Here is a 13,119-nt window from a genome sequence, read left to right as displayed (position 1 = left end):
TTTTTTTTTAAAGGCTCTATTTGTGTGTTGTTCCTCCTTACCTCTCCAGTCTTGTGTCTTGATCCTGTTGCTTTGGTATCTTCCCCCTCCCTTTCTCCTCACTCCCCTTATATTGAATTCTCTATCCGAGGATATTTTTACCTTCAGGCCTTCCAGCTGTGATTCCTTCTGCCTGGACTGGCCCTTAACTTCTGGCCTCGGTAACTCCTTACCCTTCCAGTCTTACCATGTGCCACTTCTGAGAAGCCTTCGTTCTTTCCTAAATAGAAATTTTCCTAATGGAAATTTTCTGGATTATTTGCTTCCTTATGTTAGCATGTATCGTAGGATACATTGTTGCTGGAGGCTCTATCTGCTGCACCTGCTAGACCATGGGCTCTGGGACAGGAGCAATCACATTCTTGCCATATCTCGGGTTCTAGCTTCTAGGACTCTGGTTCTAGGACCTCAGGACACATGCCAGAAAGTTTAGTTTATTCCCTGCAGGGGATCAGAGATGCAGACTCTCTCAGCCCAAATTCTTGGAGCTTTAAATATATTCTGTAGCTTTAAGTTTGACCCCAGTGTAAGAATGCCATGCCTATACTTATAGAGGGAGACTGAGCAGAGCAGAATGATTCACACACATACAATAAATGTCCATTTTATTAGGAAATGAGTCTGCTTTTCTCTATGTAAGTAAAATAGGCTAAAAAAATAGGTATCTCAGCATAAAATGACTCATAGCACATCTCATCTCCCCTCTCCCTTCACACCGCCCACTGAGGGGAGTACTGTTGACTGGAAATATTCAATATAATATTCCACTAAAGAAAGTCTTTTGATATTCACTTCTTAAAAGCAACAGTACCAACAACAATAAAACCACCGTGAATCCAAGAGCCTGAGCCCCAAATCTCCTAAAACATTGGGAATTCTTATAAAACATCCCCTCTGTGTTCCCCTTAGGCTATTGAAAATGTGTGCTTTGGTTAGAGTTCTCCTGTGAGCCTCCCAGCGCAGTGCCCAGATGACTGGTTAGCCATACCTTCGAGCCCCGGTGACAGCTCCTGGAAGAAAGGGGGCTGCCATCTGAAGCCCTGGATACATCTGGCATGACTGTGTATGCAGCCTACTTATAACCCTCGAATGTTCACACTCTCCTGCGCCCTGAACCCAACCTCTGTCTAGCAGGGACATCTGAAAACTGAGAAAGTTCTTCTATCCCCAAGAAAGTGCTGTTTCCCACCCACCAGGGACCCCAGAGCCAGAGCGGGTCATTCTGAGGCCAACTCTGGCTCGAACTTGGGGTTTGGGAGTGGTGGGTTGCTTTGGTCACCAGCACTCAGTTCCTTCCTTTGCCTTCAAAGGGGTCCCACTGTTGCTGGTCCTCGCAGCTCCCGTATGTCAGCACCTTCATGTCTCCGTGATGTCACCGTATTGCAACCATGAGGCTTGTTTATAGGCCACGATGCTGTAAGAATTGACAATCCAGAATTACAAGCCAGCAGTTGGAATGAGGCAAAGGGTGTGCCTTTTCCTCCCCACCAACAGCCGCCTGAGAGGCTCTGTCCCTCATGCCCGGGAGGCTGTTTGGAGTTGGAACATGGCAGGAGGAAACTTCTCCCACTCCAGGCCCATTCCAGTCCTAAAACTGCTCTTTACATCTACACTTTCTTTTTCCCAGAATCTCTCTCCATTTCACTTCTGCCTGATGATGACCTCCCACATGTATTTCAAGGTCAAGACTGGCTAATCCCAAGCAGAATTGGCTGTCTCACCTTCTGCCTTTCCATAGCTCCCTTTATCTCTTCCACAAATCCTCATTATGTTGTTTGCAAATATTTGTAGCTAAGGAGATGCATAGGAATTAGGAGATCTGAGGCCAAGTCTTGGATCTGTGTGACCTTTGGCCTGTCCTTCGGCCTGTCCTTCCACCTCTGGGGTCCTTGGGCTTTCCTGTGTTTGAGACCTAGGAGCCTCAGAGTCTAAGCCAGAGCACAGCTCTTCCTGGCTGATGGTCAGCTCCTGGAGCTGCTGGATGGGGTGGGAAAGAGAATCCAAACCTTCTAAGGGAGAGCTCTGTGAGCTCTTCCCAAAACTCTGACTTCCCGTCTTCCATAAGCCACAGGGCTCCACAGGGAGAAGCACTTACTGTACTTGAAACAAAACTCATTGTATTACTAAGCCGGCAGGAAAGCCCAGCCGTGGAGGCGCTACCCACAGGCTGTGAATGCCTGGCTGCAGTCCTGACTCCAGCTGAATCCTGCGGAGACCTGAACATGCAGACCCGATGGGATGGCCAGCCCTGCCTTCAGGTCAGCCAACAGGCAGCTCTGGGGGTTGGAGGTTCACCGTGCTGGCCAGTAGGGGCCATACCCTTCCAACAGAGGATGACTTCAATCCTTTTTGAGTACTCCTTACATGCCAGGCTCTCTGCTGGACACAGACTATCCATGCTGAGCCAGAAAGCCGTGGTTTCTGCCCTCAGGCAGCCTACCATCCAGTGGGCGGGCTTATGAAAAGGCAATCACTAATCATCAGCTGTCATGCTATGAAGGAAAGTAAAGGAAGCTTTGGGAGCCTATGATAGAAGGACCTAATTTAGGTTGAGGATGGGTTAAGACCACAGTCAGTTGGGTTAAGAAGGAGGCACAGGTGCAGAAGGGGGAAGCACACAAGGGGCAGCCACTGGGGCTGACGCATGGGGTCGGGGAGGGTGGTAAGCAGCAGCAACAGGCACCAGGGAGGTTGGCAAGCCCGGATTTATGTGGGGCCTTGTGGTCCGTGGAAAGACATTCAGGTTGTATCCTAATAGCAATGAAAGCCAAATGCAGAACTTTGAGCAGGAGATGACATGATCTGTTTAAACACTTGAAGGAAATTGCTCTGGGCACCTGGCGGAGGGAGGATGGGGTGGGCACAAGAGTGGACATGGGGGTAACGGTTCAGAGGCTAATCCAGTTGTTCAAGTGCTCAGGCCTGGGGGTGGTAACAGTAGCGATAAAAAGAAAAGGATGAAATCTAGGCCTATTTTGAAGATGGAATCAGTGAGGTCTGATGGATTAGCAGTAAGGGGAGGTAGAGGGAGGACTTGGGTTTCTCTTCCTGAGGGAGTGGTGGTACCTTTTAGTGAGGTAGGACAGACTGGGGAGGGAAGAGATGCAGGAAGGCATCAAGAACCCAATTTTGGAAACTTAGATGGTAATTTGAAGTTTTGAAAGTCCTTTAGTTTGCTTAGAGAGAGAATATGAAGTGAGAACCCAGAGCAGAGCCCTAAAGAATCTTCCATTTGGTGATTTGTCAAGAAGAAGCAGTAAGGTGTTGAGAAAGCCCGATGACAGTGGGGAGAGACCATTGGTGTGGGGATCGCGAAGAAAGAGGACTGCAGGGAGTCCAGTGGCTTCGACCTTGAAGAGTGGTTAGTGGCCTTAATGAGAAGAGCTCTGGTGGTCGGAGGTGGGGGCTCAGATGGGTGGGAGATGAGGATGCAGCAAGGGCACACCAGCCTTTGCAGAAGCTGACCATGAAGCAATGGAGGTTGAGTTTGGGTGGTAGATTACATGTCGGTTCAGTAAGCATTCAGGAGGGAGCAGCTCGCTCTTGCAGGGAGGGAGCTCTCTAAGGAGATAGGACAGGTGGAACCCAGACAGTGGTGACTCCTCTAAGAAGCAGTGCCCTGTGGTGGGTCAGAGACTGCCTGGGTTCAACCCTTGTCTCTGCCGCTTGTTGGCTGTGGACATTTGGTAAGTTACAGAACACCCTAGAGTGTCTGTCTCCTTATTTGCAAAAATAACAATAGTAATGACCTCCAAGAACTTTGGGGGAAGATTAAATTCATTAAATATAGGCAATATTTTAAGTAGTAGTTAGCCCATGATAAGGGCTACTTACATGTTTGCTATTGTTACTATTAATTTATAAAGGGTGGGGAGGGTAGAGAAGAATCCAGTGGCAAGTAGGTCACAGATAGGCAGAGACAGTTACTCCTTTAACATCTCCCAATTGCACGTAAGAAAAGCAAGTAGGAGAAGGCCGGTTCTCAACAGTAATGTGAAATTGGCTCTCTTTGGGACCAGAAAGGGCTGGGGACACAGTCCCTTCTGGCAAGCAGGCTGTTGGCAGCTCTGGCCCAGGGACCACTCCTCTGGCGTTCTGCCCTCTGCTGCCTCCTCTGTTCCCTGCTATCACATGCCTTCCTGGGCTTCTGTCATTAGAATGTAGCTTTTCTCTCTGTGGTTGGAAAGTTCTACTGCTTTTCCCTGGTGCTCTCACTTGATTGATGGTACCGCCTTGGCCTCTTCTAACTGTAAGAATTTTTCAAGATCTTGTTCATTCAGGGACTCCACAGAAGGGAAAGGTAATGGAAACACTCCCTTCGTACCAGAGTTCTCAATCTTGATTGTATATTCGAATCATCTGGAGAGCTTTTAAAAAGTCCTGTGCCCAGGCTGCCCTCCAGATCAACTGGTTCAGAACTTCTGGGGGTGGGATCCAGACATCAGTGATTTTTAAAGCTTTCTAGGTGATTCTAGTGTACAGCCAATGAGGCTTTATTTTCCCATGTGTCTCTTTACTGGTAAATGACTGTGAGAGAGAAATAATGATCAACTACTTCAGTGCCTCATTCATGTAAGCACTCAGGTACTTACTTGATGGATTCAAGATCCTGTCCCTCCATCTGTGATAGAAAATCGCTAAGACCCTGCAGGGCCTAAGAAAGACGCCGTGCACGGAAAGTCTGACCAAATCCAAGCGCACATTACATAGTGTCCTGGGGTGAGAGGTTGAGAGAAGCCCACCTCCTTCATGTGCCCTAAAGTCTCTCAAACAAGACCAGGATCCCACACAGTACACACAAGAAGCAGCGAAACTGTAGAAAGGAACCAAGTACTGTATTTTCTCATGGCTTTCATTGGTCCATTTATCTCTCTAGCTATGCCGCACATTAACTACTCAGGCTTATTTTCTTTTGTTCTCTTTTGCTTTGTTTGTTTGTTTAGGTTAATGAGACTACTTCGCCCATCTCCCAAATAGGGCTGGGTGGCTTCCAAATGGCACAGCTACTAATCCATTATTTACTCGGGCAGACAGCTGGGAAATTTGTATTGCATGCTAAGGTCTAGCTGAGCTCAACCCATTCAGCCAAGACTCACATAAAAACAGGGCCCAGGAAAAGGCCTTCCCTCCTCCCTCCCTCCCTCCATCCCTCCCTTCCTTCTTTTCTGATCATCACATCTTTCTTTTCTCAACCATGAAATAGAGCAAAGAGCCTTCATGATTGATGGCTCAAGAGGCTCAGCCTTGGGGTGCCTGGGTGGCTCAGTTGGTTGAGCATCTGCCTTTGGCTCAAGTGATGATCCCAAAGTCCTTGGATCAAGCCCCGCATTGGGCTCCCCACTCAGCAAGGAGGCTGCTTCTCCCTCTCCCTGCTGCTCCCCCTACTTGTGCTCTCTCTCTCTCTGTCAAATAAATAAATTAAAAAAAAAAAAGAGCCTCAACTTTTTGTGTAGGCAGGGACATCTATTACGATGTGAGAATTCTCACAAGGCCTTACTGCCATCTACTTCCTGCTTCTTCCAGCCTGCCCTCGATTGGTTTCTACTGAGCTGTCTGTAATGCCACCATTACTGACACATAGAGCTCCGTGTGCTACCAGGCAAGTCCCCTAAAATGCAAATCCTTATCAAGTCCCTTGCCCCTTAGCGTGGATATATTTACTGTATTCCTTTCTCCTCTGGTGGGATTGATACAAGCATGAGAGGACATCACTGAATGAGAAATGAGGGGTAAATGGGCTCAAACCATCCAAGACTGTGCTAATAGAGTAGCCACTATTGCACTGGCCCCTGAGCACTTGAAACGTGCGCAAACGGAGTCCAAACTGAGATGTGCCCATTAGCATAACATACGTATTAGATTTCAAAGACTTAAAAAAAAAAACAAACCCTCACTGATACTTTTGTAAATTGACTAGATGTTAGAGTGATATTTTGGATATATTGGGCCAAATCAAATGTGTTACTAAAATCAATTTCACCCATTATCATTTTTAAACATTACTAGAAAATTGACAATTGCATATATGGCTTGCAGTGTGACTTGCTCTGATGCCTTGCAAGAGAAAGGGCTGGTCAGAGACCATTTTGGTCCGTTTTGGTGATGTCCGAGGCTGGTGCTCTTACCCTGGGAGTGGAGTTCCTCTCTTTGGCTTCTCCAGTGGTCTTCCTGCCTGTTATTTTTCTGACTTGATTGCTCTTATTTGACAAATGAGACAACTCCCCCAGAGAGATCAAAGGAATTGTGTAAGTCCTCTAGGGAGCTCACACAGTCCAGTGGCATGTGAGAGTGTCGGGACAGGTGAGGGGAGGCTGAGCCCAGAGGCCGCCAGTTGTCAAGCCTTTGGAGGGCATGCCAAGAATACCCAGAAGTGAGGCAGGATGGTTCTCATCTAAAAGGACCTGAACAAAAGGGGTGGAAGTGGTTCACGAGGGTTTCTAAACCCAGCCTCTGATTACAAGGAAGTCTATGAGGTTCTCATAAACAAACTGAATTACCACACTACCAGGAAGTATGCCAGCTGCTTGTGGCCGTCTGTTCATTATTCAGGACTTTGGGGGTTTCCCACATTGCCAGATTCCTCCTGAGGAACAGGAGGACTTTTTCTTTGTGGGAGAGCCGACCCAGAACCCACTGCCTAAAGGCTGCAAATAAATAATTCTTTATGCTAATAGGCTGGAGGGGGTCCAGCGGGCCCTGACATGTGCCCGAGGGCCTCAGCCCAAACCACAGTCACTGCTCCTGTCTTACCCAATTGGGATGATGGCCAGGAAGGAGAGAAAGGAGGAGAGAGCAAAACAGGTGCCAACGAACTTTTCCATGGTGAGTTGATAGATCTTGTTGTACACCGTGGAGGTCACCACCCCGGTCAGGGTCAGGGACAGCTGCAGGATGACGAACACCTTTCCTGTGGAAGGGACAGGGGTTACCAAGAAGATATGCTGCTCTCCCTTCCTTGTTACCCACTAGCTGAGTCTCCAGGGAGCTCTCAGGAGGCTCTGTGTCCTTCCCAGAACTCCCTCTCAGTCTCGGCTCACTCCGCCAGGACTCCTGCCTCTATCCAGCTGGATATTTCGGCAACCCACAAATAATAGCCTCCTCCCCTGACTGTGGCTTTTCAGTGACTGACTTTCTGAGTCTTTCCCATCCTCCTGTTTTCACCCCCTCTGCCCTGGATGGACCCCAGAGTGTTCCTAGTGTATTCAAGGTGGCTTCTGGCACTCTCTCGTAGACCTTCTGTAAGTCTGAACCCTGTGCTTCAACCGGATTCTGGAACTCTCTTGTAGACCTTCTGTAAGTCTGAACCCTGTGCTTCAACCCAAGCAGCTCTGAAATGGGCCGGGCAGAGAATTTCAGAGAGATTTCTTTAACGTACCGTAAGAGGAGCCCTTTATGAGTTTGGACATTGCTGATCGGATGGTTGTGATGGGGATGAGTGCGAACAGCATGACGGCTCGAGCTGGAAGGAAATCACACAAGAACACTCCTCATTGTGCCCTGCCTTGGCCAAGGAGTAAATCAGAAGAAAGCAAAAAGCCTTACAGGGAATCTCCCTCTCCCCACAGACCCCATGGGCTTGCCCTGGATGTAGTGGTTTCTCTGCTAGTGGACTAATGCCCCCCCCCCCCAGGCAGGCTGAGTCCCTGAGCTCTGACGGTGCCATCGATGCCACAGACCCACCTGCGAGGTGGCAGGGCACAGCTGGCATGGGGATGGATAGTGAAGTCTGTCTTCATTGGCAGATTTAAGTGGCATCTAGGGAATTGGAGCTGATGTCACTGAAGTGACTCAGGACTCTTCACCTTGTCGCTGGGACAGAGGTGTCTTCTATCACCATTCAAGACCCCCTCTGGGAGACAGTTGCAGGAGCTTTGGCAAAGTGCACCCAGGAATGTGTGCCACATTACACAGCCGCCACACACCCTTCCTTCCTTATTCATAATCCCAGTGTGGTGTGTGTTTAGGTGTGAGTGTGTGGAGAGAGAAAAGGAGAGGTAGAGGTGGTAGGAAGGGGGACTGGTACTCCGGCCTTTGCATGCAGCCTAACTGGGAGCTGGCCAGGCCTAAGTTGCCATTTTGGCACATCTGAGATGTGTGCCCTCAGCCAAGGGACAGCCTGTGGTGACTGTCTAGAGTTGTTTTTTCTAATGTGTCAGCCACTAGCCACAAGTGACTATATAAATAAATTAAAATCAAATTTAAAATTCTGTTCTTTAGCGGTGCTAGCCACATTCCAAGTGCTAGAGAGCCACACATGGCCAGTGGCTACCATATTGGACAGCACCCTGCAGCCAGCACAGATTTTAGAAGATTTCTGTCATTGTAGAAAGTCCTATTAGAATCTGGATCTAGAGCTCTCTGTCTGTGGTCCTCAGATGGAAACTTCATTCTACTTCTCTGAGAGAATTATTACATTGATTGTGAAAGGCATTTATGGAGAGTTTTTTATCCATTTTTAAACAGCCCATGCTTGGCCTGAAATGATTTTAATGAAGGGACCTTTCCAGCCTGCTTACTTCAATGTTTTGTCCCTTTAAAACTGGAGAGAAAAAATCTAACCCCTTCTCCTAAGGCCAATCCAAAACCTTCCCTACTGACTGCAGACACCACTGACTGACCCTCCCCTGACCTAGAACCCGGAGCCATCGGCTGGGATAACGTTTCAGTGAGCAACACAGATAACACAATACAGTGTAATTACATTAACTCAACCGCATGTAATCCTGTCTCCCTTCTTACGATAGTAGTCCCCATCCCTGGTGCTGAGCTGGGACACCTAGACCACACCATGCCACGCCACGCCACGCCACGCCACGCCACACCACACCACACCGTGTCAGCCCCATGATCCTAGGTGTCCACATTTTCCTTGTCCTTCTTCCCCGGGAAAGCCAGACTCACCAATGTAGAACATGTATGTCTCTTTCACAAATGCCAAGAGGAGGGCTCCTGACCCAAAAGACACCATACCAATCATGATCATGGTGGTGTCCTGGAAGCAGCGGGAGAAGACCAGGACGCCCAGGAAGCTGGTGATGAAGACGGTGTACCCTGCAGCCATACCATAGCCCACCTGCACTTGGTTCCAACTGAGAGGCTCCCTTAGCATGAAAAGGGGCATCACGTCCACGGTGCCCACTACAGCAAGGTCATATATGACGGCACCCACAAAGAGCAGGGCAATGATAGTCCTTGGGGGTTGTGCCTTCCCCGGGGATGGAGCGTGCCCCACCACACTCTGCTTGTCTAACTGATCGGGATCCAGGGCACGGTAGGTGCCAACCGTGCCAGATACCGTGTCCACCACGGGGAGCGCCCTGCTGGGTCTGGCCATCGACTCAGGGACCTTCAGGACCAAGAGGCTGTAGAAAAATGCAAAAGCAGCCCAGCTCACGCTGCAGGCGGTCAGCACCAGGCCCTGCCCAGAGTGCCCAGGCATCTGCTTGAAGAGATGCCCAGAGGCCATGCTCCCACAGAATCCGGCCAGGCCCAGGATCAGGTCGATGAGGATGAGGCGCACAGAGCGGCGACCCTCGGGGGAACCCAGGGAGCCCAGCGCCATGACACCGGACCAGAAGGCCGAGAAGCCGCCGCATAGTCCATTTAGCGCCGCCGCCCCGTACAGCACCTCCACCGGCCAGTCCAGCAGCACCTTGAGCAGCAGCCCGAGGCGGGAGAGCAGGAAGCCCAGCAGGGACACGCAGATGGAGATCTTGCGGTGGTAGCGGTCGCTGAGCCAGCCCAGCCCGTAGGCGGACAGCAGCGGCGTCAGGCCCACCACGAGGTTGTAGACGATGTAGAAATTGGAGATGGCCCTCTGCTGCTGGTCCTCCAGGGCGTCCCGGAGCGACGGGCTGGTGCTGTGGTTGGAGGAGGCCCCGGCTCCAAAGGACGCCTTCACCACGAGGAGCAGCCCCGCCTCGTAGAGGGAGGCGGCCACCTGCGTGGAGGCCACCACAGGTTCGATCCAGGTCCTCACCTGGAGGCCAGACAGGAGGCCCCTCCCCGGGCAGGCGGCCTCGGGCCCCATGAGGACTCTCGGAGAGGGGCCGGATGCGGTCCCAGAGCGCGAGTGTGCGCCGTGCGGCCGGGTGCGCGCGGGACGGGACCAAGCCGGAGCGCGGGGCGCGTGTGACAGTGGCCGGCCCTGCGCGGCTGACCCCGGGGCCCGGCCACTTCTCCCAGCCTTAAAAGGCCGCGCCCGGCCTCCGCCTCCGCACGCCCAGCCGGGCTGGCGACAGCCCAGGAAGCCGGGCGCCCGGGAGCGCACCGCCCCGTTTCGGCCCCCCGCGTCACCGCCCCCGGGTCGTCGTGTCACGCTGCTCTGGCTAGCGCGGCCGCCTGACGATGGCCCGATGGCCCCCCAGCCAGGCATGCCCCGGCTTCTCACTGGACGCGGGGCGCCTTCCCCAAAAGTGTTCTGGCCTGGGCCGAGACGCCCCGGCAGGGAACGAAATTCAGTTATCCGCGACGGGCAGGTTTGGGCTAGGGGCTGTGGGGGGCGGTGGGGTGGGGTGCGGTGGGGTGGGGGTGGGGTACAGAACCTAGGATTGGTCCTGGGAACCGGCGGGGGTGTGAGGTTTTTTGGTTGGGTTTAAAAACAACAGGGGCGGGGTAGCAAAGACTTTGAGAGAAGTGCTAATATCTCTTTGAGATGTTGATTTCAGTTCTTTGGGATGAATCCCCAGCAGTAGGGTCGCTGCATGGGGGGTAGCTCTAGTTTTAATTTTTTGAGGAACCTCCGTACTGGTTTCCATTTTGCATTCCCACCAACAGGGCACAAGGGTTCCACTTTCTCACACCCGCACCGATACTTCTTATCTTGATATCTTTTTCTTTCTTTTTAAATAATAGGATAGCCATCCTGACAGGTGTGAGCGGTAGGTATCTCACTGTGGTTTTGATTCGATTTTCTCTCGTGATGAGTGACATTGAGTATCTTTTCCTGGTTGTTGGCCATCTGTGTGTCTTCGGAGAAATGTCTCTTCATGTCCTCAGCCCATTTTTCAGTCGGGCTCCTAGTTTGTGTTTGTGTTTTTGTTCTCACAATTAAATTGTAGAGAACAATTAAATCCTTATGTATTTTGGAGATTAAGCCCTTATCAGATGTAAGGTGTGCAATATTTTCTCCCATTTTGTAGGTTGCTTTTCCACTCCGTTGTTTCCTTTGCCATGTAGAAGTTTTTTAGTTTGATGTAGTCCCACCTGTTTGTTTTCAGGATCTGGAAGAGATGTCGGCAGTCCTCTACTCACTGCAATATATATATATATTTTTAAGATTTTATTTATTTGACAGAGAGATCACAAGTAGGCAGAGAGGCAGGCAGAGAGAAGAGGGGGAAGCAGGCTCCCTGCTGAGCAGAGATTCGGGGCTCGATCCCAGGACCCTGAGATCATGACCTGAGCTGAAGGCAGAGGCTTAACCCACTGAGCCACCCAGGTGCCCCTGCTCACTGCAATATTATTCACAATAACCAAGATGGGGAAATAACAGAAATGCCCATCGGTAGGTGAATGGATAAACAAAATGTTATATATATATATATATATATATATATATATATACTATCCAGCCTTTAAAAAAGAAGGAAATCCTGCAATTGCTGACAACATGGATGGACCTTGAGGACATTGTGCTAAGGGAAATAAACAAGTCATAGAAAGACAAACAGTGCATGATTTCACTTATATGAAGTATCTAAAACAGTCAAGTTCAAGAATTGGTGTGGAATGGTGGTTACCAGAGGCTGAGGAATCACTAATCAATGGCATCAAGTTTCAGTTCAGCAAACAAACAAGCTCTAGAGGTCCTCTGTACAACAGTGCACAATAATAATATGGTGTAAACTTAAAAATTTGCTAAACCTCTCGTGTTAAGTGTTCTTACCACCATTAACAAAGAATCCAAACAAAACCTCAGGAGGAGAGAGGCTCAGCCCTTTCACCAAGCCAGAAGCTTCTGGGAGAAGAGTCCTGCTTTGACTCTCCTGTACCTCACGGGAGCAGCTGGTTGAACGGCTTTTGTTCCAGCTTCTGAAAAACCAGGGTTGCGAATGGAGTGGGAGCAGGTACAGCGGCTCTGGTGGGCCTGGGGCTAGTGAGGGCCCCAGCCTGCAGGGCCCAGCCTCAAACCTGGGGCCAAGGGAGAGACAGGGAGGTCCTGCAGCCCTGGGTGTCCCTCCAGATGATAAAACTCTCTGGCAGGGGGTAGATCCCACCAGGAAGAAGAGAGTCAGCGGGTCATCTGCTTCTGAGTAAAGTCCCCAGGGCCCTTTCTGTTTCTTTGTGATTGTTCTTCCATTTCATGGGCTCACTGTCCTGGGTTGGCCCGAACCCTCTGCTGTCCTTGCTGCCTTGCTTCCTCCTTTAAGCACACACTTCTGCGAAGAGGACCAGGCTGATGGGTGGCGCAAGGACAGTAATGCTCCAAGACGCAAGACCCTTCTTTAGGATCACCCAAATGGGTAGAGAGTCAAAACATACAAGCCCTCTCCTTGTCAGTTCAACCCCAATATAGCCACAGCAGCATGGATGAGCAGGACCCCAAAGCTACCCAAGGGAGAAGACCCAGCTGTGCAGGGAGCAATTACAAAGCCAAATGCATAATGTATTCATGGGAGGAGGGACTCAACTCTAAATGACTTTGTGTAGGTTTGTGCCCTGTAGGTGAGCTCCCATCTTCTGTTCCTCTCCCTGGCACTGTGTCCAACCCAGACAAGTCTGCTTTCTGCAAAGAGGAAGACCCACCTAATCTCTCCGTGTAAGATGTGCCCTGTGCAACTGGCCTGGTCGCCCCCTCAAAGCTTCCCCACTTCCTTCTTCCTCCCCCTCACCTAGGCCCACCTTGGGAGGGATTGTTTTCAGTTAGCCCATGCCCAGCTCTCCCACTCCATTCTTAACCCTGTTTTTTCAGAGGCTGGAACAAAAGCAGTTCAACCAGTCTGTTCCCTGTGAGGTGCAGAGGCTCCCGGGGATGCGGAGGTTTTAGGGGAAGATGGTACCCAGCAGTCAGATGTGGCCCTGAGAGCGACAGAGAGCCTGAACTGTACAGACCATTCCAAGGGGTCTGTCTATTCTCGG

General features: G+C 50.5%; 1 protein-coding gene across 2 annotated transcripts; it reads right to left on the bottom strand.

Annotated features, from left to right (window-relative positions):
- Window positions 1–666: 666 nt before the first annotated feature.
- On the bottom strand, window positions 667–10,188 carry SLC46A2 (solute carrier family 46 member 2). Of its 2 annotated transcripts, XM_046021893.1 has the most exons (5): window positions 8,941–10,188; window positions 7,415–7,498; window positions 6,790–6,946; window positions 4,632–4,660; window positions 667–1,453 (listed from the first exon to the last, which is right to left on the bottom strand). In XM_046021893.1, the coding sequence occupies exons 1-5, from the start codon at window positions 10,067–10,069 to the stop codon at window positions 1,344–1,346; spliced, it is 1,509 nt and encodes a 502-aa protein (XP_045877849.1). In that variant the 5' UTR covers window positions 10,070–10,188; the 3' UTR covers window positions 667–1,343. The 2 variants fall into 2 exon arrangements, with proteins under 2 accessions (XP_045877849.1, XP_045877848.1); XM_046021892.1 differs by lacking the exon at window positions 4,632–4,660.
- Window positions 10,189–13,119: the final 2,931 nt, after the last annotated feature.

This window comes from Meles meles, chromosome 11 (genome assembly GCF_922984935.1).
Source record: "Meles meles chromosome 11, mMelMel3.1 paternal haplotype, whole genome shotgun sequence".
NCBI lineage: Eukaryota > Metazoa > Chordata > Mammalia > Carnivora > Mustelidae > Meles > Meles meles.
This window is presented reverse-complemented; position numbering and strand designations above follow the sequence as displayed.